We start from the raw sequence: 21,624 nt of genomic DNA on the forward strand, positions 1-21,624 counted from the left end.
CCCAGTTCCCCCTCAGTGCTCCCAGTGCCTTCCCAGTATATCCCAGTTCCCTCCCAGTTCCTTCCTAATTTCCCCCCAATGCTCCCAGTTCATCCCAGGGATTTCCCAGTCCATCCCAGTCCCTTTCCAGTTCATCCCAGTGTCCTCCCAGTTTCTTCCAGTTCCATCCCAGTCCCTCCCAGTTCATCCCAGTGCCCTCCCAATTCATCCCAGTTTCCTACAGTTCCCTCCAAGTCCATCCCAGTTCCCCCCCCACAGTGCTCCCAGTCCATCCCAGTGCCCCCCAGTCACCCCCAGTCCGTCCCAGTAACCCTCAAAATGGGCCCAGTTCCCCCCCAGTCCCTCCCAGTGCCCCCAATCCCCTCCCAGTCGCTCCCAGTGCCTCCCAATCCCCTCCCAGTCCCCCCCAATCCCCTCCCAGTCGCTCCCAGTGCCCCCAATCCCTCCCAGTCCCCCCCAATCCCCCCCCAGTCGCTCCCAGTCCATCCCAGTCCATCCCAGTCACCTCCTCTCCTCAAAGTCACCCCCGCTCGCCGCCCGCCGGAACCAACGAGTCGCGCCGGAACCGCCGGAGCGCCGCCGGAAGTGACGTCACCAAACCACCACCGAGCGGCACCTTCAGCCCCCGAGCGCCGCCTCTTGGAGGAAAAATGGCGGACGGGGGAAAACCAGACCAGACCCGGAAGTGCCGCGAAACGGCCCCGAAAAAGCCCCAAAAAGCCCCGAAATGGCCCCAAAAAAGCCCCGAAATGGCCCCAAAAATGCTCGAAACGGCCCCGAAAAGTCAAAAAAATCATCTCGGGTTGCCCAAAAACACCATTTTTGTCCCCAAAAAAACAAAAACTCGATGGAGCTGAGGGCACTTCCGCCCGGTTGTGGGCGTGGCCTTGATGGGGGAGTTACGTGACGTCATTTCCGCTTCCGCCAGAACGCACGCGCGCGAGGGCCCCGCGTGGGAAAGGCCGCGATGAGACCCGGTCTGGACTGGGATGAACTGGGAGGAACTGGGAGCCACTGGGAGGGGGTTTGGGGGTAACTGGGAGGGACTGGGAGTGACTGGGAGGGGGTTTAGGGGTAACTGGGAGGGACTGGGAGAGAATTGGGGGGGACTGGGAGGGAATTGGGGGGACTGGGGTTAACTGGGATGGACTGGGAGGGGTTTTAGGGGTAACTGGGATGGACTGGGAGAGAATTGGGGGGGACTGGGGTTAGCTGGGAGGGACTGGGAAGGGGTTTAGGGGTTACTGGGACAAACTGGGAGCGACTGGGAGAGACTGGGAGGGGGTTTAGGGGTAACTGGGACAAACTGGGAGGGACTGGGAGGGGATTGGGGGGACTGGGGTTAACTGGGATGGACTGGGAGGCGGTTTCGGGGTAACTGGGATGGACTGGGAGGCACTGGGAGCGACTGGGAAGGGGTTTAGGGGTAACTGGGATGGACTGGGAGGGGATTGGGGGGACTGGGGTTAACTGGGATGGACTGGGAGGGGGTTTCGGGGTAACTGGGATGGACTGGGGTTAACTGGGAGCGACTGGGAGGGGGTTTAGGAGTAACTGGGATGGACTGGGAGCGGATTGGGGGGGACTGGGAGGGAATTGGGGGGACTGGGGTTAACTGGGAGGGGGTTTAGGGGTAACTGGGGCAAACTGGGAGGCACTGGGAGCGACTGGGGGATTTCAGGAGTAACTGGGATGGACTGGGAGGGGATTTCGGGGTAACTGGGAAGGGATTGGGGGGACTGGGGTTCACTGGGAGCGACTGGGAGGGGGGTTAGGGGTAACTGGGATGAACTGGGAGGGAATTGGGGGACACTGGGAAGAAATTGGGAGCACTGGGAGGGAATTGGGGGGACTGGGAGGGGATTTTGGGGTAACTGGGACGAACTGGGATGAACTGGGAGGGAGTTGGGAGGGAATTGGGGGGACTGGGAGGGGGTTTAGGGGTAACTGGGAGGGGATTGGGGGGACTGGGGTTAACTGGGAGGGACTGGGGTTCACTGGGAGCGACTGGGAGGGGGTTTAGGGGTAACTGGGACACACTGGGAGGCACTGGGAGCGACTGGGATGGACTGGGAGGGGGTTTAGGGGTAACTGGGAGCGACTGGGAGGGGATTGGGGGGCACTGGGATGGACTGGGAGGGGGTTTTGGGGTAACTGGGACGAACTGGGATGAACTGGGAGGGAATTGGGAGGGGATTGGGGGAACTGGGAGGGGGTTGAGGGGTAACTGGGACAAACTGGGATGAACTGGGAGGGAATTGGGGCGATTGGGGTTAACTGGGAAGGGGTTTAGGGGTAACTGGGACAAACTGGGATGAACTGGGAGGGACTGGGAGGGAATTGGGGCGTAGTGGGGGTAACTGGGATGGACTGGGACAAACTGGGATGGAGTGGGAACAACTGGGGAGGGATTTTGGGGTAACTGGGACACACTGGGGATTGGGGGCACTGGGGGAGCGACTGGGATGGACTGGGAGGGTTTAGGGGTAACTGGGAGCGACTGGGAGGGGATTGGGGGGCACTGGGATGGACTGGGAGGGGGTTTTGGGGTAACTGGGACGAACTGGGATGAACTGGGAGGGAATTGGGAGGGGATTGGGGAACTGGGAGGTTGAGGGTGCTGGGACAAACTGGGATGAACTGGGAGGAATTGGGGTGATTAGGGTTAACTGGGAAGGGTTTAGGGTAACTGGGACAAACTGGGATGAACTGGGAGGGACTGGGAGGGAATTGGGGCATAGTGGGGCTAACTGGGATGGACTGGGACAAACTGGGATGGAGTGGGAACAACTGGGAGGGATTTTGGGGTAACTGGGATGTACTGGGAGGGGGATTGGGGAGGCACTGGGGGACTGGAAGGGGATTGGGAACTATTGGGGTTAACTGGGAGGGACTGGGAGGCACTGGGATAAACTGGGAGGGACTGGGGGGGTGCTTGAGCCCAACTGGGAGCCTCCCAGTGCTCCCAGTCTGACCAGTTTGCCCCCCCAGGTTTCAGCCCCCGGGGGGGACGCGGCGGCTTCCGAGGCCGAGGTGAGTCCCAGTATGGACCAGTATGGACCAGTGACGGCTCTGCTGGGAGCCCCAGTGCTCCCAGTCTGACCAGTTACCCTCCCAGTTCATCCCAGTCCTTCCCAGTCCTTGCCAATCCCCTCTCAGTTACCACCCCAGTTCATCCCAGTCCATCCCAGTCCCCTCCCAGTCTGACCAGTTACCCCCCCCAGTTCATCCCAGTCCTTCCCAGTTTATCCCAGTCTCACTCAGTCTGACCAGTTACCCTCCCAGTTCATCCCAGTCCCTCCCAGTCCATCCCAGTTACTACCCCCACTTGACCCCAGTCCTTCCCAGTTTATCCCAGTCCTTCCCAGTCTAACCAGTTAGCCCTGCAGTTCATCCCAGTCCTTCCCAGTTCATCCCAGTTACCCCCCAATCCCCTCCCAGTCCATTCCAGTTCATCCCAGTTACCACCCAATCCTCTTCCAGTCCATCCCAGTGCTCTCCAGTGCTCCCAGTTCCCCTCCCAGTATAACCAGTTCCCTCCTAATCCATCCCAGTCACTCCCAGTGCTCTCCCAGTCCCTCCCAATCCCCTCCCAGTCCATCCCAGTACCCCCCAGTCCCTCCCAGTGCCCCCCAATTCCCTCCCAGTAGCTTCCAATCCCCTCCCAGTATAAACCAGTGCTCCCCAATCTGTTCCCAGTGCCCCCCAATCCTCTCCCAGTATAAACCAGTGTTCCCCAATCCCCTCCCAGTGCCTCCCAGTGCCCCCCAATCCCCTCCCAGTGCTCCCCAATCCCCTCCCAGTGCCCCCAATCCCTCCCAGTGCCTCCCAATCCCTCTCCCAGTGCCCCCAATCCCTCCCAGTCCCTCCCAGTCCCTCCCAGTCCCCTCCCAGTGCCCCCCAATCCCTCCCAGTCCCTCCCAGTCGCTCCCAGTCCCTCCCAGTGCCCCCAATCCCTCCCAGTGCTCCCAGTCCCTCCCAGTCTCTCCCAGTCCCATTCCAGTCCCCTCCCAGTATAGCCAGTTCTCCTAATGCCTCCCAGTACTCCCAGTCCCCCAATCCCTCCCAGTGCCCCCAATTCCCTCCCAGTCCCTCCCAGTATAAACCAGTCCCCCAATCCCTCCCAGTCTCTCCCAGTGCCCCTCAATCCCTTCCCAGTCCCTCCCAGTATAACCAGTTTCTTCTAATCCCTCCCAGTGCCTCCCAGTCCCACTCCCAGTCCCTCCCAGTATACCTCAGTCCCTCCCAGTGCCCTCCCAATCCCTCCCAGTCCCTCCCAGTCCCTCCCAGTCCTCCCAATCCTCCCAGTCCTCCCAGTGCCCAATCCCCTCCCAGTCCCTCCCAGTATAACCAGTGCCCTCCCATTACAGGCGGAGGTTTCCAGTCCCGCGGAGGCGTGGCCAGAGGAGGAGGGGCGGAGCCCGAGGCGGCGGGGGCGGAGCCAGAGGCGGCAGGGGGCGTGGCCGAGGCCGAGGGGCGGGGCCAGAGGAGGGCGGCCAGAGGAGGCCGGGGGCTTCAAAGGAGGCAAAAGTGACGGTGGAACCACATCGGCACGAGGGTAACTGGGAGGGACTGGGAGGACTGGGGGCACTGGGGAGGGACTGGGAGGGATTGGGAGGATTGGGGGCACTGGGAGGGACTGGGAGTGACTGGGAGGGGATTGGGGGCACTGGGAGGGGATTGGGAGGCACTTGGAGGGGATTGGGAGGGATTGGGGGCACTGGGAGCACTGGGAGGGATTGGGAGGCACTGGGAGGGATTGGGGGCACTGGGAGGGATTGGGGGCACTGGGAGGGGATTGGGGGCACTGGGAGGGACTGGGAGGGGATTGGGGGCACTGGGAGGGACTGGGAGGAGATTGGGGGCACTGGGAGGGGATTGGGGGGCACTGGGAGGGACTGGGAGGGGAAATGGGAGGGACTGGGAGGGGATTGGGGAGCACTGGAACGGACTGGGAGGGGATTTGGGGGGTGACTGGGATGTACTGGGAAGGACTAGAGGGGATTGGAGGGGACTGGGATAGACTGGGAGGAGAGTTCAAGGAACTGGGAAGAGATTGGGGGATGGAGTGGGGGAGGGACTGGGAGGGGATTGGGGGGGATTGGGAGAGTAACTGGGAGCACTGGGGAAGATTGGGAGGGGATTTGGGGGGTAACTGGGATATACTGGGAAGGACTAGAGGGGATTGGAGGGGACTGGGATAGACTGGGAGGAGAGTTCAAGGAACTGGGAAGGGATTGGGAGGGACTGGGAACACTGAGAGGGATGGAGAAGGTAGCGGGGAGAACTGGGGTGGACTGGGATGGACTGGGAGGGGATTGGGGGGCACTGGGAGCACTGGGAAGGACTGGGAGGGTATTGGGGGGTACTGGGATGGACTGGGAGGGTAACTGGGATATACTGGGCTGAACTGGGAGCCAGATGTGTCCCCTCCCCCCAGGTGTGTTCATCTGCCGGGGCCGGGACTGGGATGGACTGGGAGGGGATTGGGGGGCACTGGGATGGACTGGGAGCACTGAGAGGGATTGGGAGGAACTGGGAGGAACTGGGAGGGCACTGGGAGGGTAACTGGGAGGAACTGGGAGGGCACTGGGAGGGCACTGGGAGGTACTGGGAGGTACTGGGAGTGACTGGTGTCCCCCCCAGGTGTGTTCATCTGCCGGGGCCGGGACTGGGATGGACCGGGAGGGGATTGGGGGGCACTGGGAGCACTGGGAAGGGATTGGGGGGTACTGGGATGGACTGCGAGGGTAACTGGGATATACTGGGATGAACTGGGAGTGACTGGTGTCCCCCCCAGGTGTGTTCATCTGCTGGGGCCGGCACTGGGAGGGGATTGGAGGCACTGGGAGCGACTGGGAGCACTGGGAGGGACTGGGAGGGTATTGGGGGGTACTGGGAGGAACTGGGAGGGTAACTGGGATATACTGGGATGAACTGGGAGTGACTGGTGTCCCCCCCAGGTGTGTTCATCTGCCGGGGCCGGGACTGGGATGGGATTGGGAGGCACTGGGAGCGACTGGGAGGGGATTGGGCAGCACTGGGAGCACTGGGAAGGATTGGGAGGGTATTGGGGGGCACTGGGAGGCACTGGGAGAGTAACTGGGATATACTGGGATGAACTGGGAGTGACTGGTGTCCCCCCCAGGTGTGTTCATCTGCCGGGGCCGGGAGGACATTGGGATGGGATTGGGAGGCACTGGGAGCGACTGGGAGGGGATTGGGCGGCACTGGGAGCGACTGGGAGGCACTGGGAGGGTAACTGGGATGAACTGGGATGAACTGGGAGTGACTGGTGTCCCCCCAGGTGTGTTCATCTGCCGGGGCCGGGAGGACGCGCTGGTGACGCGGAATTTGGTGCCGGGGGAGTCGGTGTACGGGGAGAAACGGATCAGTGTGGAGGTGACTGGGAGCACTGGGAGGCACTGGGAGGGGATTGGGAAGGGATTGGGAAGGGATTGGGGGCACTGGGAGGGGATTGGGAGGCACTGGGAGGGGATTGGGAGGGGATTGGGAGGGACTGGGAGGGGATTGGGGGGTACTGGGAGGTCACTGGGATGAACTGGGAGGGACTGAGGTCACTGGGATGAACTGGGGGGTCACTGGGATGGACTGGGAGAGCGATGGCAGGAACTGGGAGGTCACTGGGATGAACTGGGAGGTCACTGGGAGGAACTAGGAGAGCACTGGGATGCATTAGGAGGTCACCGAGATGAACTGGGACGTCACTGGGATGAGCTGGGAGGTCACTGAGATAAACTGGGAGAGCACTGGGATGAACTGGGTGGGAACTGGGATGAACTGGGAGAGCACTGGGATGAACTGGGGGGCACTGGGAGGGACTGGGAGGGACTGGGATGGATTAGGAGGTCACTGGGGTGAGCTGGGCTGAACTGGAGAGCACTGGGATGAACTGGGGGGTCACTGGGATGGGCTGGGAGAGCGATGGCAGGAACTTGGAGGTCACTGGGAGGAACTGGGAGAGCACTGGGATGAACTGGGAGAGCACTGGGATGAACTGGGAGGGGACTGGGAGGAACTGGGAGATGACTGGGAGATGACTGGGAGGAACTGGGAGAGCACTGGGATGAACTGGGTGGGAACTGGGATGAACTGGGAGGTCACTGGAATGGATTAGGAGGTCACTGGGATGAACTGAGAGGGCACTGGGATGAACTGGGGACTCACTGGGAGGAGCTGGAGGTCACTGGAAGGAACTGGGAGAATGCTGGGATGAACTGGGATGGACTGGGGGTTAGTGGGATGGACTGGGAGAGCACTGGGATGAACTGGGTGGGGACTGCGATGGATTAGGAGGTTACTGGGATGAACTGGGAGAGCACTGGGATAAACTGGGAGGTCAGTGGAATGAACTGGCAGGTCACTGGGATGGACTGGAGATCACTGGGATGAACTGGGAGAACGCTGGGATGAACTGGAAGGTCACTGGGATGAACTGGGATGGACTGGTTTAAACTGGTGCATACTGTCTGTACCAGCCCGTTGTTGTATCTACTGGTTTTTGTTACTCAGTACTGGTTTTTACTGGTTCATGCTGGTTCATTGTGGTTTTTATTGGTGCATACTGGTTCATACTGGTTTATACTGGTTCTAACTGGTTTTTACTGGTTTCAGGAGGGTGATGGATCCATCGAGTACCGTGCATGGAACCCGTTCCGCTCCAAGCTGGCCGCAGCCATTCTGGGGGGCATCGACCGCATCCACATCCGGCCCGGGGCGAAGGTTCTGTACCTGGGGGCGGCCTCGGGGACCACCGTGTCACACGTGTCTGACATCGTGGGGCAGGTGAGACACCTGGGACACACCTGGGGGGATAAACACACACCTGGGACACACCTGGGGACAGGTAACACACCTGGGACACACCTGGGAGGCCGGCCTCGGGACCACCGTGACACACTGCGTCGACATCGTGGGGCAGGTAACACACACCTGGGACACACCTGGGACACACCTGGGACACACCTGGGACACACCTGGGACACACCTGGGGACAGGGGACACACCTGGGACACACCTGGGGGCGGCCTCGGGGACCACCGTGTCACACGTGTCTGACATCGTGGGGCAGGTGAGACACACCTGGGGACACCTGGGGGGATAAACACACACCTGGGGACAGGGGACACACCTGGGACACACCTGGGACACAGCTGGGCACACCTGGGGACAGGGGACACACCTGTACACACCTGTACACACCTGGGACACACCTGGGGACAGGGGACACACCTGGGGACACCTGGGACACACCTGGGGACACACCTGGGACACACCTGGGGACAGGGCACACACCTGGGACACACCTGGGGGCAGGGGACACACCTGGGGACACCTGGGGACAGGTAACACACCTGGGACACACCTGGGACACACCTGGGGGCGGCCTCGGGCACCACCGTGTCACACGTGTCTGACATCGTGGGGCAGGTGAGGGACACACCTGGGACAGGTAACACACACCTGGGGACACACCTGGGGACAGAGGACACACCTGGGACACACCTGGGACACACCTGGGGACAGAGGACACACCTGGGACACACCTGGGGACACACCTGGGACACACCTGGGACACACCTGGGACAGGGGACACACCTGGGGACAGGGGACACACCTGGGACACACCTGGGGACAGGGGACACACCTGGGACACACCTGGGGCGGCCTGCGGGGACACACCTGGGTCACACGTGTCTGACATCGTGGGGCAGGTGAGACACACCTGGGACAGGGGACACACCTGGGACACACCTGGGGACACACCTGGGGACAGGTGACACACCTGGGGACAGGTAACACACCTGGGACACACCTGGGGGGATAAACACACACCTGGGACAGGGGACACACCTGGGACACACCTGGGACACACCTGGGGGCGGCCTCAGGGACCACCGTGTCACACGTGTCTGACATCGTGGGGCAGGTGAGGGACACACCTGGGGGGATAAACACACACCTGGGGACACACCTGGGGACAGGGGACACACCTGGGACACACCTGGGACACACCTGGGACACACCTGGGGGCGGCCTCGGGCACCACCGTGTCACACGTGTCCGACATCATGGGGCAGGTGAGACACCTGGGACAGGTAACACACCTGGGACACACCTGGGACACACCTGGGACACACCTGGGGACAGGGGACACACCTGGGACACACCTGGGGGCGGCCTCGGGGACCACCGTGTCACACGTGTCTGACATCGTGGGGCAGGTGAGGGACACACCTGGGACACACCTGGGACACACCTGGGACTGATGGGGACACACCTGGGGGGATAAACACACACCTGGGGACACCTGGGGACTGGTGACACACCTGGGCACACCTGGGGACACACCTGGGGACGGGTGGGACACACCTGGGGACTGGTGGCACACACCTGGGGACGGGTGGCACACACCTGGGACACAGGTGTGTCCCCAGGAAGGAGGGCATGGTTTAATTGGTGGGTGTGTCCCCAGGAGGGCGTGGTCTGTGTGGTGGGTGTGGCTTAATGGTGGGTGTGTCCACAGGAAGGCGTGGTCTCTGGGTGGGTGTGGTGTGATTTGTAGGCGTGTCCCCAGGAAGGCGTGGTCTGTGTAGTGGGTGTGGTCTCTCGGTGGGCGTGGTCTAACAGGTGGGCGTGTCCCCAGGAGGGCGTGGTCTATGTGGTGGGCGTGGTCTGATTAATGGGCGTGTCTTCAGGAGGGCGTGGTCTATTTAATGGCTATGATGTAATCAGTGGGCGTGGTCTAATTGGTGGGCATGTCCCCAGGAGGGCGTGGTCTGTGTAATGACTATGATGTAATCAGTGGGTGTGGTCTGATTGATGGGCGTGTCCCCAGGAGGGCGTGGTGTATTTAATGGCTATGATGTAATCAGTGGGCGTGGTCTAATTGATGGGCGTGTCCCCAGGAGGGCATGGTCTGTATGATGGATGTGATGTAATCAGTGGGCGTGGCCTAACTTGGGCATGTCCCCAGGAGGGCATGGTCTGTATAATGGCTGTGATGTAATCAGTGGGTGTGGTTTAATGATGGGCGTGTCCCTAGGAGGGCGTGGTCTATTTAATGGCTATGATGTAATCAGTGGGCGTGGCCTAATGCGTGGGCGTGTCCCCAGCAGGGTGTGGTCTCTGGGTGGGTGTGGTCTCTGGGTGGGCGTGGTCTAACAGGTGGGCGTGTCCCCAGGAGGGCGTGGTCTGTGTGGTGGGCGTGGCCTAATTGGTGGGCGTGTCCCCAGGAGGGCGTGGTCTAACATGGTCTAACATGGGCGTGTCCCCAGGAGGGCGTGTCCCCAGGAGGGCGTGGTCTATTTAATGGCTATGATGTAATCAGGGGGTGTGGTCTAACATGGGCGTGTCCCCAGGAGGGCGTGGTCTATTTAATGGCTATGATGTAATCAGTGGGCGTGGCCTAACGTGTGGGCGTGGTCTCTGTGTGGGCATGGTCTAACATGGGCGTGTCCCCAGGAGGGCATTGTCTGTGTAATGACTGCAATACAATCAGTGGGCGTGGCCTGACTGGTGGGTGTGTCTCCAGGAGGGTGTGGTCTGTGAGTGGGTGTGGTCTAATGGGTGGGTGTGGTCTCCGGGTGGGCGTGGTCTGATTGGTGGGCGTGTCCCCAGGAGGGCGTGGTCTCTGGGTGGGCGTGGCCTAACATGGGCATGTCCCCAGGAGGGCGTGGTCTCTGGGCGGGCGTGGACTCTGGGTGGGTGTGGCCTGATTGGTGGGTGTGTCCCCAGGAGGGCGTGGTCTCTGTGTGGTGGGCATGGTCTAATGGGTGGGCATGTCCCCAGGAGGGCGTGGTCTGTATGATGGTCATGATGTAATCAGTGGGCGTGTCCCCAGGAGGGCGTGGTATGTGTGGTGGGTGTGGTCTCTGGGTGGGCGTGGCCTAACGTGTGGGCGTGTCCCCAGGAGGGCGTGGTCTCTGGGTGGGCGTGGCCTAACATGGGCGTGTCCCCAGTAGGGTGTGGTCTCTGGTGGGTGTGGCCTAACATGGGTGTGTCCCCAGGAGGGCGTGGTCTGTGTGGTGGGCGTGGTCTGTGTGGTGGGCGTGGCCTAACGTGTGGGCGTGTCCCCATGAGGGTGTGGTCTGTGTGGTGGGCGTGGTCTCTGGGTGGGCGTGGTCTAACATGGGCGTGTCCTCCGGAGGGCGTGGTCTCTGGGTGGGCATGGCCTGATTGGTGGGCGTGTCCCCAGGAGGGCGTGGTCTGTGGGTGGGCGTGGCCTAACATGGGCGTGTCCCCAGGAGGGCGTGGTCTGTGTAATGGCTATGATGTAATCAGTGGGTGTGGTTTAATGATGGGCGTGTCCCCAGGAGGGCGTGGTCTGTGTGGTGGGCGTGGTCTCTGGGTGGGCGTGGCCTGACTGGTGGGCGTGTCCCCAGGAGGGCGTGGTCTACGCGGTGGAGTTCTCGCACCGCTCGGGGCGGGATCTGCTCAACGTGGCCAAGAAAAGGACGAACGTGGTGCCCGTCATCGAGGACGCCCGGCACCCCCACAAGTATAGGATGCTCATAGGTCAGTCAAATTTAACTAAAACAACCCAAAATTAACCCAAAATTAACCAAAATCACCCCAAAATACCATAAAATCACCAAAATTAACAAAAGCCAGCGTGGTGCCCGTCATCGAGGACGCCCGGCACCCACACAAGTACAGGATGCTCATAGGTCAGTGAAATTTAACAAAAACAGCCCAAAATTAACCAAAATCACCAAAAATCACCCCGAAATTATGAGAAAATGTCATAAAATCAACCAAAATTAACATAAAAGCCCCAACGTGGTGCCCGTCATCGAGGACGCCCGGCACCCACACAAGTACAGGATGCTGATTGGTGGGTTAAATTAACCAAAAACAGCCCAAAATTAACCAAAATCACCCCAAAATTACCCAAAATTATCGTAAAATCAACCAAAATTAACATAAAAGCCCCAACGTGGTGCCCGTCATCGAGGACGCCCGGCACCCACACAAGTACAGGATGCTCATTGGTGGGTTAAATTAACCAAAACCAGCCCAAAATTAACCAAAATCACCGAAAATCACCCCGAAATTATCGTAAAAATCAACCAAAATTAACATAAAAGCCCCAACGTGGTGCCACGTCATCGAGGACGCCCGGCACCCTCACAAGTACAGGATGCTCATTGGTGGGTTAAATTAACCAAAACCAGCCCAAAATTAACCAAAATCACCCCAAAATTACCTAAAATCACCCTGAAATTACCCAAAAATATCTTAAAATTAAACAAAAATAACATAAAAGCCCCAACGTGGTGCCCGTCATCGAGGACGCCCGGCACCCACACAAGTACAGGATGCTCATTGGTGGGTTAAATTAACCAAAACCAGCCCGAAATTAACCAAAATCACCAAAAATCACCCCAAAATCACCCTGAAATTACCCAAAATTATCATAAAATCACCTAAAGATAACATGAAAGCCCCAACGTGGTGCCCGTCATCGAGGACGCCCGGCACCCACACAAGTACAGGATGCTCATTGGTGGGTTAAATTTACCAAAACCGACCCAAAATTAACCAAAATCACCCCAAAATGTCATGAAAAGACCCCAAAATGACCCAAAACCCCCCCAAAACGACCCCAAAATGAGCCAAACCTCCAAAATGACCCAAAATGACCCAAAACGACTCCAAAATGAGCCCAAACCCCCCAAACTGTCCCAAATTCCCCAAAATGGCCCAAAACCCCCCAAAGTGACCCAAATCCCCCCAAACTGTCCCAAATTCCCCAAAATGAGCCAAATTCCCCAAAATGACCCAAATCCCCCCAAACTGTCCCAAAGTGACCCAAAATCCCCAAAACTGACCCAAATTCCCCAAAATGACCCAAATCCCCCAAAATGACCCCAAAATGAGTCAAAACCCCCAAAATGACCCAAAACGACCCCAAAATGACCCAAAATCCCCCAAAATGACCCAAAACCTCTCAAAATGACCCCAAAATGACCCAAATTCCCCCAAACTGACCCCAAACTGACCCAAATCCCCCCAAATGGCCCAAAACGACCCCAAAATGACCCAAAACCCCCCAAAAGGACCCCAAAATGACCCAAACCCTCCCTAAACTGACCCAAATCCCCCAAAATGACCTCAAAACCCCCCAAAACGACCCCAAAATTACCCAAAACCCCCCAAACTGACCCAAATTCCCCAAAATGAGCCAAATCCCCCAAAATGACCCCAAAATGAGTCAAAACCCCCAAAATGACCCAAAACGACCTCAAAATGACCCAAAATCCCCCAAAATGACCCAACCCCCCCAAAATGACCCAAAACCTCTCAAAATGACCCCAAAATGAACCAAAACCCCTCAAATCCTTCAAACTGACCCAAAATCCCCAAAACTGACCCCAAAATCCCCCTCCCCCCAGGGATGGTCGATGTGATTTTCGCCGACGTGGCCCAGCCCGACCAGACCCGAATCGTGGCCCTGAACGCCCACCACTTCCTGCGCTGCGGGGGGCACTTCATCATCTCCATCAAGGTGAGACCAGTTCGGACCAGTACAGACCAGTACAGACCAGTATAGACCACTACGGACCAGTATAGGGCGTTATATACCAGTACGGACCAGTACTGGTCACTGGGATGGGCAGTGGGGCACTGGGACCAGTTAAGGGGGGTGGGGACACTTCATCATCTCCATCAAGGTGAGACCAGTTCGGACCAGTACAAACCAGTACAGACCAGTATAGACCAGTATAGGGCATTATATACCAGTATGGACCAGTACGAGTCAATGTAAACCGGTACGGGTTACTGGGATGGGCAGTGGGGCACTGGGACCAGTTCATGGGGGGTGGGGACACTTCATCATCTCCATCAAGGTGAGACCAGTTCACACCAGTATGTCCATACTGGTCTATACTGGTTCCTACTGGTTTATACTGGTCTATACTGCTCTAAACTGGTTTAGTTTATGCTGGTTTATACTGGTGTATACTGGTCTGTATTGGTCTATACTGGTTTATACCACTCTATGCTGGTCCGCACTGATTTTTACTGGTTCATACTGGTTTATACTCATTCATACTGGTTTGTACTGGTCTATACTGGTTTATACTCAATACTGGCCCGTACTGGTTTGTACTGGTCTGTACTGGTCTCTACCACTTTATACTGGTTTTTATTGATTTACACTGGTCTATACTGGTTTATACTGGTCTATTCCAGTTTATAGTGGTCTATACTGGTTTATAGTGGTTTGTACTGGTTTATAGTGGCTTGTACTGGTTCATACTGGTCTATGTTTTGAACTGGTCCACAGTGATTTATACTGGTTTATACTGGTTTATATTTCTCCGTACTGGTGTGTACTGATTTATACTGGTTTATACTGGTCCATGCTGATTTATACTGGTCTATACTGGTTCAGTTTATACTGGTTCATAGGTGTTTATACTGGAGTATGTCATTCTATATTGGATTATAGTGGTCTATACTGGTTTATACTGGTCTATCCCATTCTGTACTGGTTTTTACCGGTCCGTACTGGTTTGTACTGGTTCCTACTGGTTTATACTGGTCTGTACTGCTTTATACTGGTCTATACTGTTTCATACTGGTTTATGTTCTATATTGGTCCATTCTGGCTTATACTGGTGCATACTGGTCTATACTGGTTTGTAACACTCTATACTGGTCTATATTGGTCTGCACTGGTTTCTACTGGTCCCTACTGGTTCCTACTGGTTTATACTGGTCTATAGTGCTTTAAACTGGTTTAGTTTACATTGCTCTATACTCGTATATACTGGTCTATACTGGTCTGTACTGGCTTATACTGGTCCATCTTGTTCTATACTGGTTTTTACCGGTTCCTACTGGTTCCTACTGGTTTATACTGGTCTATACTGGTTTACCCTATCCTATAGTGCTTTAAACTGGTTTAGTTTACATTGCTCTATATTCACATTGACTGGTCTATACTGGTCTATATTGGCTTATACTGGTCTATTCCATTCTATACTGGTTTTTTCTGGTTCCTACTGGTTCCTACTGGTTTATACTGGTCTATACTGGTCTATACTGGTCTACAGCGCCTTAAACTGGTTTAGTTTACATTGCTCTATACTTGTATATACTGGTCTATACTGCTCTATACTGGTCTATATTGGTTTATACTGGTCTATCCCATTCTATACTAGTTTTTTCTGGTCCCTACTGGTTCCTACTGGTTTCTACTGCTCTATACTGGTTTATACTGGTCTATAGCACTCTGTACTGGTTTAGTTTATGCTGGTCTGTACTTATATTGACTTGTCTGTACTGCTCTCTACTGATCTATACTGGTTTATACTGGTCTATCCCGTTCTATACTGGTTTCTACTGGTCTGTACTGGTTCCTACTGGTTCCTACTGGTTTATGTTCTATATTGGTCCATTCTGGCTTATACTGGTGCATACTGGTCTATGCTAGTTTATACTGGTTTGTGACGCTCTATAATGGTCGCACTGATTTCTACTGGTTCGTACTGGTCCCTACTGGTTTATACTGGTCTATAGCGCTTTAAACTGGTTTAGTTTATATTGCTGTATACTCGTATTGACTGGTCTATACTGGTCTATACTGGTCTATCCTATTCTATACTGGTTTTTACTGGTTTATACTGGTCCCTACTGGTTCCTACTGGTTTATACTGGTCTACAGTGCTTTAAACTGGTTTAGTTTCTATTGCTCTATACTCGTATTGACTGCTCTATACTGGTCTATACTGGTCTATACTGGTTTATACTGGTCTATAGCACTCTGTACTGGTTTAGTTTATGCTGCTCCATTCTCGTATTGATTGCTCTATACTGGTCTATATTAGTCTATACCGGTCTATACTGGCTTATATTGGTCTATCCCATTCTATACTGTTTTTTTCTGGTTCGTACTGGTCCCTACTGGTTCTTACTGGTTTGTACTGGTCTATACTGGTTCGTACTGGTTTATGTTTTATATTGGTCCATTCTGGTTTATACTGGTCTATACTGGTCTATACTGGTTTATACTGGTTTGTAACGCTCTATAATGGTTGCACTGGTTTGTACTGGTTCCTACTGGTTTATACTGGTCTACAGCGCCTTAAACTGGTTTAGTTTACATTGCTCTATACTTGTATATACTGGTCTATACTGCTCTATACTGGTCTATACTGGCATATAATGGTCTATCCCATTCTATACTGGTTTTTACCGGTCTCTACTGGTGTCTACTGGTTCATACTGGTTTATACTGGTCCATACCACTCTGTACTGGTTTAGTTTATGCTGGTCTATACTCACATTGACTGCTCTATACTGGTCTATATTAGTCTATACCGGTCTATATTGGCTTATACTGGTCTATCCTATTCTATACTGGTTTTTACCAGTTCCTACTGGTTTGTACTGGTCCATACTGGTTTGCACTGGTCTACACCACTCTGTACTGGTTTAGTTTATGCTGCTCTATTCTCGTATTGATTGCTCTATACTGGTCTATATTAGTCTATACCGGTCTATACTGGCTTATACTGGTCTATCCCATTCTATACTGGTTTTTTCTGGTTCGTACTGGTCCCTACTGGTTCATACTGGTTTGTACTAGTTTATACTGGTCTACAGTGCTTTAAACTGGTTTAGTTGATGTTGGTCTGTACTTGTATTGACTGGTCTGTACTGGTCTCTACTGATCTATACTGGCATATACTGGCGTATCCCATTCTCTACTGTTTTTTTCTGGTTCATACTGGTTTGTACTGGTTCATACTGGTTTGTACTGGTCTATACTGGTTTATACTATCCTATAGTGCTTTAAACTGGTTTAGTTTCTATTGCTCTATACTCGTATTGACTGCTCTATACTGGTCTATACTGGCTTATACTGGTCCATCCCATTCTATACTGGTTTTTACTGGTCCGCACTGGTTCCTACTGGTTCCTACTGGTCTATACTGGTTTATACTGCTCTATACCACTCTGTACTGGTTTAGTTTATGCTGGTCTATACTCACATTGACTGGTCTATACTGGTCTATATTAGTCTATACCGGTCTATACTGGCTTATACTGGTCCATCTTGTTCTATACTCTTTTTTTCTGGTCCGCACTGGTTTGTACTGGTTCCTACTGGTTTATACTGGTCTATACTGGTTTATACTATCCTATAGTGCTTTAAACTTGTTTAGTTTACATTGTTCTATACTCATATTGACTGGTCTATATTGGTTTGTACTGGTCTATACTGGTCCGTCCCATTCTATACTGGTCCCTACTGGTCCCTACTGGTCCCTACTGGTCCCTACTGGTTCCTACTGGTTTATACTGGTCTATACTGCTTTAAACTGGTTTAGTTTCTATTGCTCTATACTCGTATTGACTGCTCTATACTGGTTTGTACTGGTCTATACTGGTCTATCCCATTCTATACTGGTTTTTACTGGTTCTCTATTGGTTCCTCCTGGTTCCTACTGGTTTATACTGGTCTATACCACTCTGTACTGGTTTAGTTTATGCTGGTCTATACTCACATTGACTGGTCTATACCGGTCTATACTGGCTTATACTGGTCTATCCCATTCTATACTGGTTTATACTGGTCTATCCCATTCTCTACTGGTTTTTACCGGTCCGTACTGGTTCCTACTGGTTCCTACTGGTTTATACTGGTCTATACTGCTTTAAACTGGTTTAGTTTCTATTGCTATATACTCGTATTGACTGCTCTATACTGGTCTATACTGGTCTATACTGATCTATACTGGCATATACTGGCCTATCCCATTCTATACTGGTTTTTTCTGGTCCGCACTGGTTTGTACTGGTCCATACTGGTTTGCACTGGTCTATGCCACTCTGTCCTAGTTTAGTTTATGCTGGTCTATACTCACATTGACTGGTCTATATTGGTCTATACCGACCTATACTGGTTTATACTGGTCCATCTTGTTCTATACTGGTTTTTACTGGTTCATACTGGTCCGTACTGGTCCATACTGGTTTATACTGGTCCCCCAGGCCAACTGCATCGACTCTACGGCGCCGGCCGAGGCGGTGTTCGCGGGGGAGGTTCGGAAGATGACGGCGGAGAGGATGAAACCCCAGGAGCAGCTGACGCTGGAGCCCTACGAGAGGGACCACGCCGTGGTGGTGGGGGTGTACCGGTACTGGGGCACACTGGGAGCACTGGGAGGGGACTGGGGGGCACTGGGAGGGGATTGGGGGGCACTGGGAGGGCACTGGGGATTGGGGCACTGGGAGGGGACTGGGAGGGGATTGGGGGCACTGGGAGGGCACTGGGAGGGATTGGGGGCACTGGGAGGGGATTGGGGGCACTGGGAGTGACTGGGGAGCAAACTGGGCTATACTGGGATGGCACTGGTGGTTACTGGACTGTACTGGGAGGGCACTGGGGAGACACTGGGATGGCACTGGGAGGGCACTGGTGGTAACTGGGCTATACTGGGATGGTACTGGCGATTACTGGGAGGGCACTGGTGGTAACTGGGCTATACTGGGATGGCACTGGTGGTTACTGGGAGGGCGCTGGTGGTAACTGGGCTATACTGGAATGGACTGGGAGGGCACTGGGATAGTACTGATGGTAACTGGGCTATACTGGGAGGGAACTGGTGGTTACTGGGCTATACTGGGAGGGCACTGGTGGTAATTGGGCTATACTGGGAGGGCACTGGTGGTAACTGGGAGGGCGCTGGTGGTAACTGGGCTATACTGGGATGGCACTGGGAGGGCACTGGGAGGGCACTGGGATTAACTGGGCTATACTGGGATGGATTGGGAGGACCCTGGGATGGTACTGGTGGTAACTGGGCTATACTGGGAGGGCACTGCTGTGCACTGGTCCCTAACTGGTCCATACTGGTGTGTCCCCAGGCCCCCCCCCAAGGAGAAATGACGTCACCGGACTCCCCCGAGGGGCGTGGCCTGAGCCGAGAAAAGGGGGCGGAGCCTCAAACAAGCCCCGCCCCCCCAGTTGGAATTTGGGTCAAATCTGGGGGGTTTTGGGGGTTTTGGGGAGAGGGGAAAAAAAAGGAGGGGGGATTTTTTTGGTAATAAAAGAGAAAATTCATTAACAGAGGTGTTAATTGAAGGGGAGGGGTTTGTTTGGGGGTGGGAGGGGTTTTTTGGGGGGTGGGAGGGGTTTATTGGGGGTGGGAGGGGGCCTTTGGTGGCCCCTCCCCCACCCCCCCAAAATTTCACACGGCTCCCTGGGGTCACGAGGGCTCGGGGGCACCTGAAGGGGGAGGAGGGGTCGGGGGAGGGGCATGATGTTGACACCCCCTCGGCCCCTCCCCCTTTCCTGCCCCTCCCCCACCTTTTCCTGCCCCTCCCCACCTCTTCCCTGTTTTTGGCCCCTCCCCACTCCTTAGAACCACCCCGACCCTCTCCCCCCTTTGGGGCCCCTCCCCCACCTCAAGAACCACCCTTGGCCCCTCCCCCTTGGGACCCCTCCCCACCTCAAGAACCACCCATCACCCCTCCCCCACCTCTGGCCCCTCCCCCCCAAAACTCAACCATAACCCTCTCCCCACCTTTGGGCCCCTCCCCACCTCAAGAACCCACCCATGACCCTCCCCCACCTTTAGTCCCCTCCCCACCCCTGGCCCTCCCCCACCCCTGGCCCCTCCCCCACCCCTGGCCCCTCCCCCTCACCTCCTCGTAGCCCCCAAGGCTCCACCTCCTCGTGGGGGTGGGACCAATCACCTGCAGGAGGGGTGGGGAGGGGGAGAGCCTACCACAGGTCAGGTGGGGGAGGGTGGCACCCCCAGCCCTCCCCCCACCCCTTTCAACCTCTCCCCCACCCCCCAAAACAAACTCACCCTGGGGGTCCCAGGAGGTCGCTGGGGGCTCGAGGGACCCCTCGGGGGTCACCTGGGAGAGGAGGGGAGCAGGCGATTGAGGACCCTCCCCCACCCTATTTCCCCTCCCTCTTTGGGGTTCCCCCTCCCCCCAGTTCTCCCCTCCCCATGATTTGAGGCCCCTCCCCCACCCTTGGGGGTGTTTCCTGCCCCTCCCTCCCCTTCAGGGCATTTCCTGCCCCTCCCTCCACCCTCCTGGCCACTCCCACTCTCAAATCCCTTTCTGCCCTCCCCCATCCTCTTGCCTCCCCACCCTCAGGGCCCCTCCCCCAATAAAGGGCCCCTCCCCACCCTCAATCTCCTCCTGCCCTCCCCCCACCCTCAGGGCCCCCCTCAAATCCCCTCCTGCCCCTCCCTACCCTTTAATCCCCTCTCTCCAGCCCCCTCCCCACCCTCCTGGCCCCTCCCCCACCCTCCATCCCCTCTCCAACCCCTCCCCACCCTCTTGCTCCCTCCCCACCCTCAGGGCCCCTCCCTCACCCTCAAATCCCTTTTTGCCCCTCCCCTACCTCCTGGCCCCTCCCCACCCTCAAATTCTCTCCCTGCCCCTCCCCACCCTCTTTCCCCTCCCCACCCTCTTGCCCCTCCCCCACCCTCCTTCCCCTCCCCCACTTTCCTGGTCCTTCCCCCAACCTTCCAATCCTTCTTGCCCCTCCCCCACTCTCAGGGCTCCTCCCCACCCTCTTGCCCCTCCCCCTCCCTCCTCCACCTCCCCCTCCCCTCACGCCTGGTGATGTCCTGCGTGTCCCGCAGGGCGCGCTGTTGCTGCCTCCACCTGCCCCTCCCCCACCCTCACCTCCCCTCCCCCATCCCCATCCCCTCCCCCACCTTGGTGACGTCCTGCGTGTCCCGCAGGGGGCGCTGCTGCCACCTCCCCGGCCCCTCCCCGCATCCCCCTGCCCCTCCCCCACCCTCCATCCCCCCTCCATCACCCTCCCCAGCCCCTCCCCCTCACCTTGGTGACATCAGGCGTGTCCTGCAGGGGGCGCTGTTGCTCTCCTCCACCGGCCCCTCCCCACCCTCCATCCCCCCCTCCATCCCCTCCCCAACCCCTCCCCCTCACCTTGGTGACGTCCTGCGTGTCCCGCGGAGGCGCTGTTTCCTCCCCGGCCCCTCCCCACCGGCAGTATCCAAGCCCCGCCCCCTCCTCCATCCCCCTCCCCAACCCCTCCCCCTCACCTTGGTGACGTCCTGCCTGTCCTGCAGGGGGCGCTGTTGTTCCTCCTCGGCCCCTCCCCCACCCTCTCTGCCCCTCCCCACCCTCCATCCTCCCCATCCCTCTCCAGCCCCTCCCCCTCACCTTGTTGACATCCTGCGTGTCCCGCGGGGGCGCTGTTGCCTCCTCCCCCGGCCCCTCCCCACCGGCAGTATCCAAGCCCCGCCCCCAACGCTGCCAGGAGGGCCCCGCCCAGCGCGCTCAGCGCCCCCTGCAGGGCGGGGCGGCCGGAGTCCTCCGGGCCGCCCGGGCGCTGCCGGCGGGGGAGGGACGACGAGGGGCTCCGGGGGCCTCTGAGGGAGGGAGGAAAAAAAAAGTCACTTCCTGTTCACTTCCGGGTCATTCTCGGCCCTCCCATAGCCCCACCCCTTGCAGCGTCATTACCGGCAGTGGTGGCGCGGATCCACAGGGGGCGCTGTCCGCGGCGGTGCGCGGGCGCGCAGGGTGACGTCATGGGGCGTGGCGGAAGGAGCCCCCAGGGTGAGGGCGTGGCCGGAAGTGAGGAGGGAGGCGGGG

At 56.6% G+C, this 21,624-nt stretch overlaps 1 protein-coding gene and 1 long non-coding RNA gene across 4 annotated transcripts; one reads left to right on the top strand and one right to left on the bottom strand.

Moving 5' to 3' along the window:
- The first annotated feature begins 3,045 nt into the window (after positions 1-3,045).
- On the top strand, positions 3,046-19,011 carry FBL (fibrillarin). Its single transcript, XM_050337405.1, has 8 exons — positions 3,046-3,053; positions 4,371-4,558; positions 6,308-6,402; positions 7,636-7,806; positions 11,406-11,538; positions 13,419-13,531; positions 18,031-18,176; positions 18,907-19,011. The coding sequence occupies exons 1-8, from the start codon at positions 3,046-3,048 to the stop codon at positions 18,926-18,928; spliced, it is 876 nt and encodes a 291-aa protein (XP_050193362.1). The 3' UTR covers positions 18,929-19,011.
- Positions 8,006-9,208, bottom strand: LOC126651485 (uncharacterized). Of its 3 annotated transcripts, XR_007631729.1 has the most exons (6): positions 9,151-9,208; positions 8,875-8,983; positions 8,765-8,806; positions 8,465-8,484; positions 8,134-8,163; positions 8,018-8,103 (listed from the first exon to the last, which is right to left on the bottom strand). It is a non-coding gene; the product is annotated as an uncharacterized LOC126651485 (long non-coding RNA). The 3 variants fall into 3 exon arrangements; XR_007631730.1 differs by lacking the exon at positions 8,134-8,163 and having other exon boundaries at positions 8,006-8,038; XR_007631728.1 differs by lacking the exons at positions 8,018-8,103; positions 8,134-8,163 and having other exon boundaries at positions 8,363-8,484.
- Positions 19,012-21,624: the final 2,613 nt, after the last annotated feature.

This window comes from Myiozetetes cayanensis, unplaced genomic scaffold, assembly GCF_022539395.1.
Source record: "Myiozetetes cayanensis isolate MyiCay16 unplaced genomic scaffold, myiCay2020 scf628, whole genome shotgun sequence".
NCBI classification, from domain to species: Eukaryota; Metazoa; Chordata; class Aves; order Passeriformes; family Tyrannidae; genus Myiozetetes; species Myiozetetes cayanensis.

Excerpts from the sequence above, each read along its gene's own strand:
- FBL (XM_050337405.1), top strand. Across the intron at positions 6,403-7,635 it reads AGAAACGGATCAGTGTGGAG|GAGGGTGATGGATCCATCGA; the intron begins GTGACTGGGAGC and ends TACTGGTTTCAG. Across the intron at positions 18,177-18,906 it reads GTGGTGGTGGGGGTGTACCG|GCCCCCCCCCAAGGAGAAAT; the intron begins GTACTGGGGCAC and ends GTGTGTCCCCAG.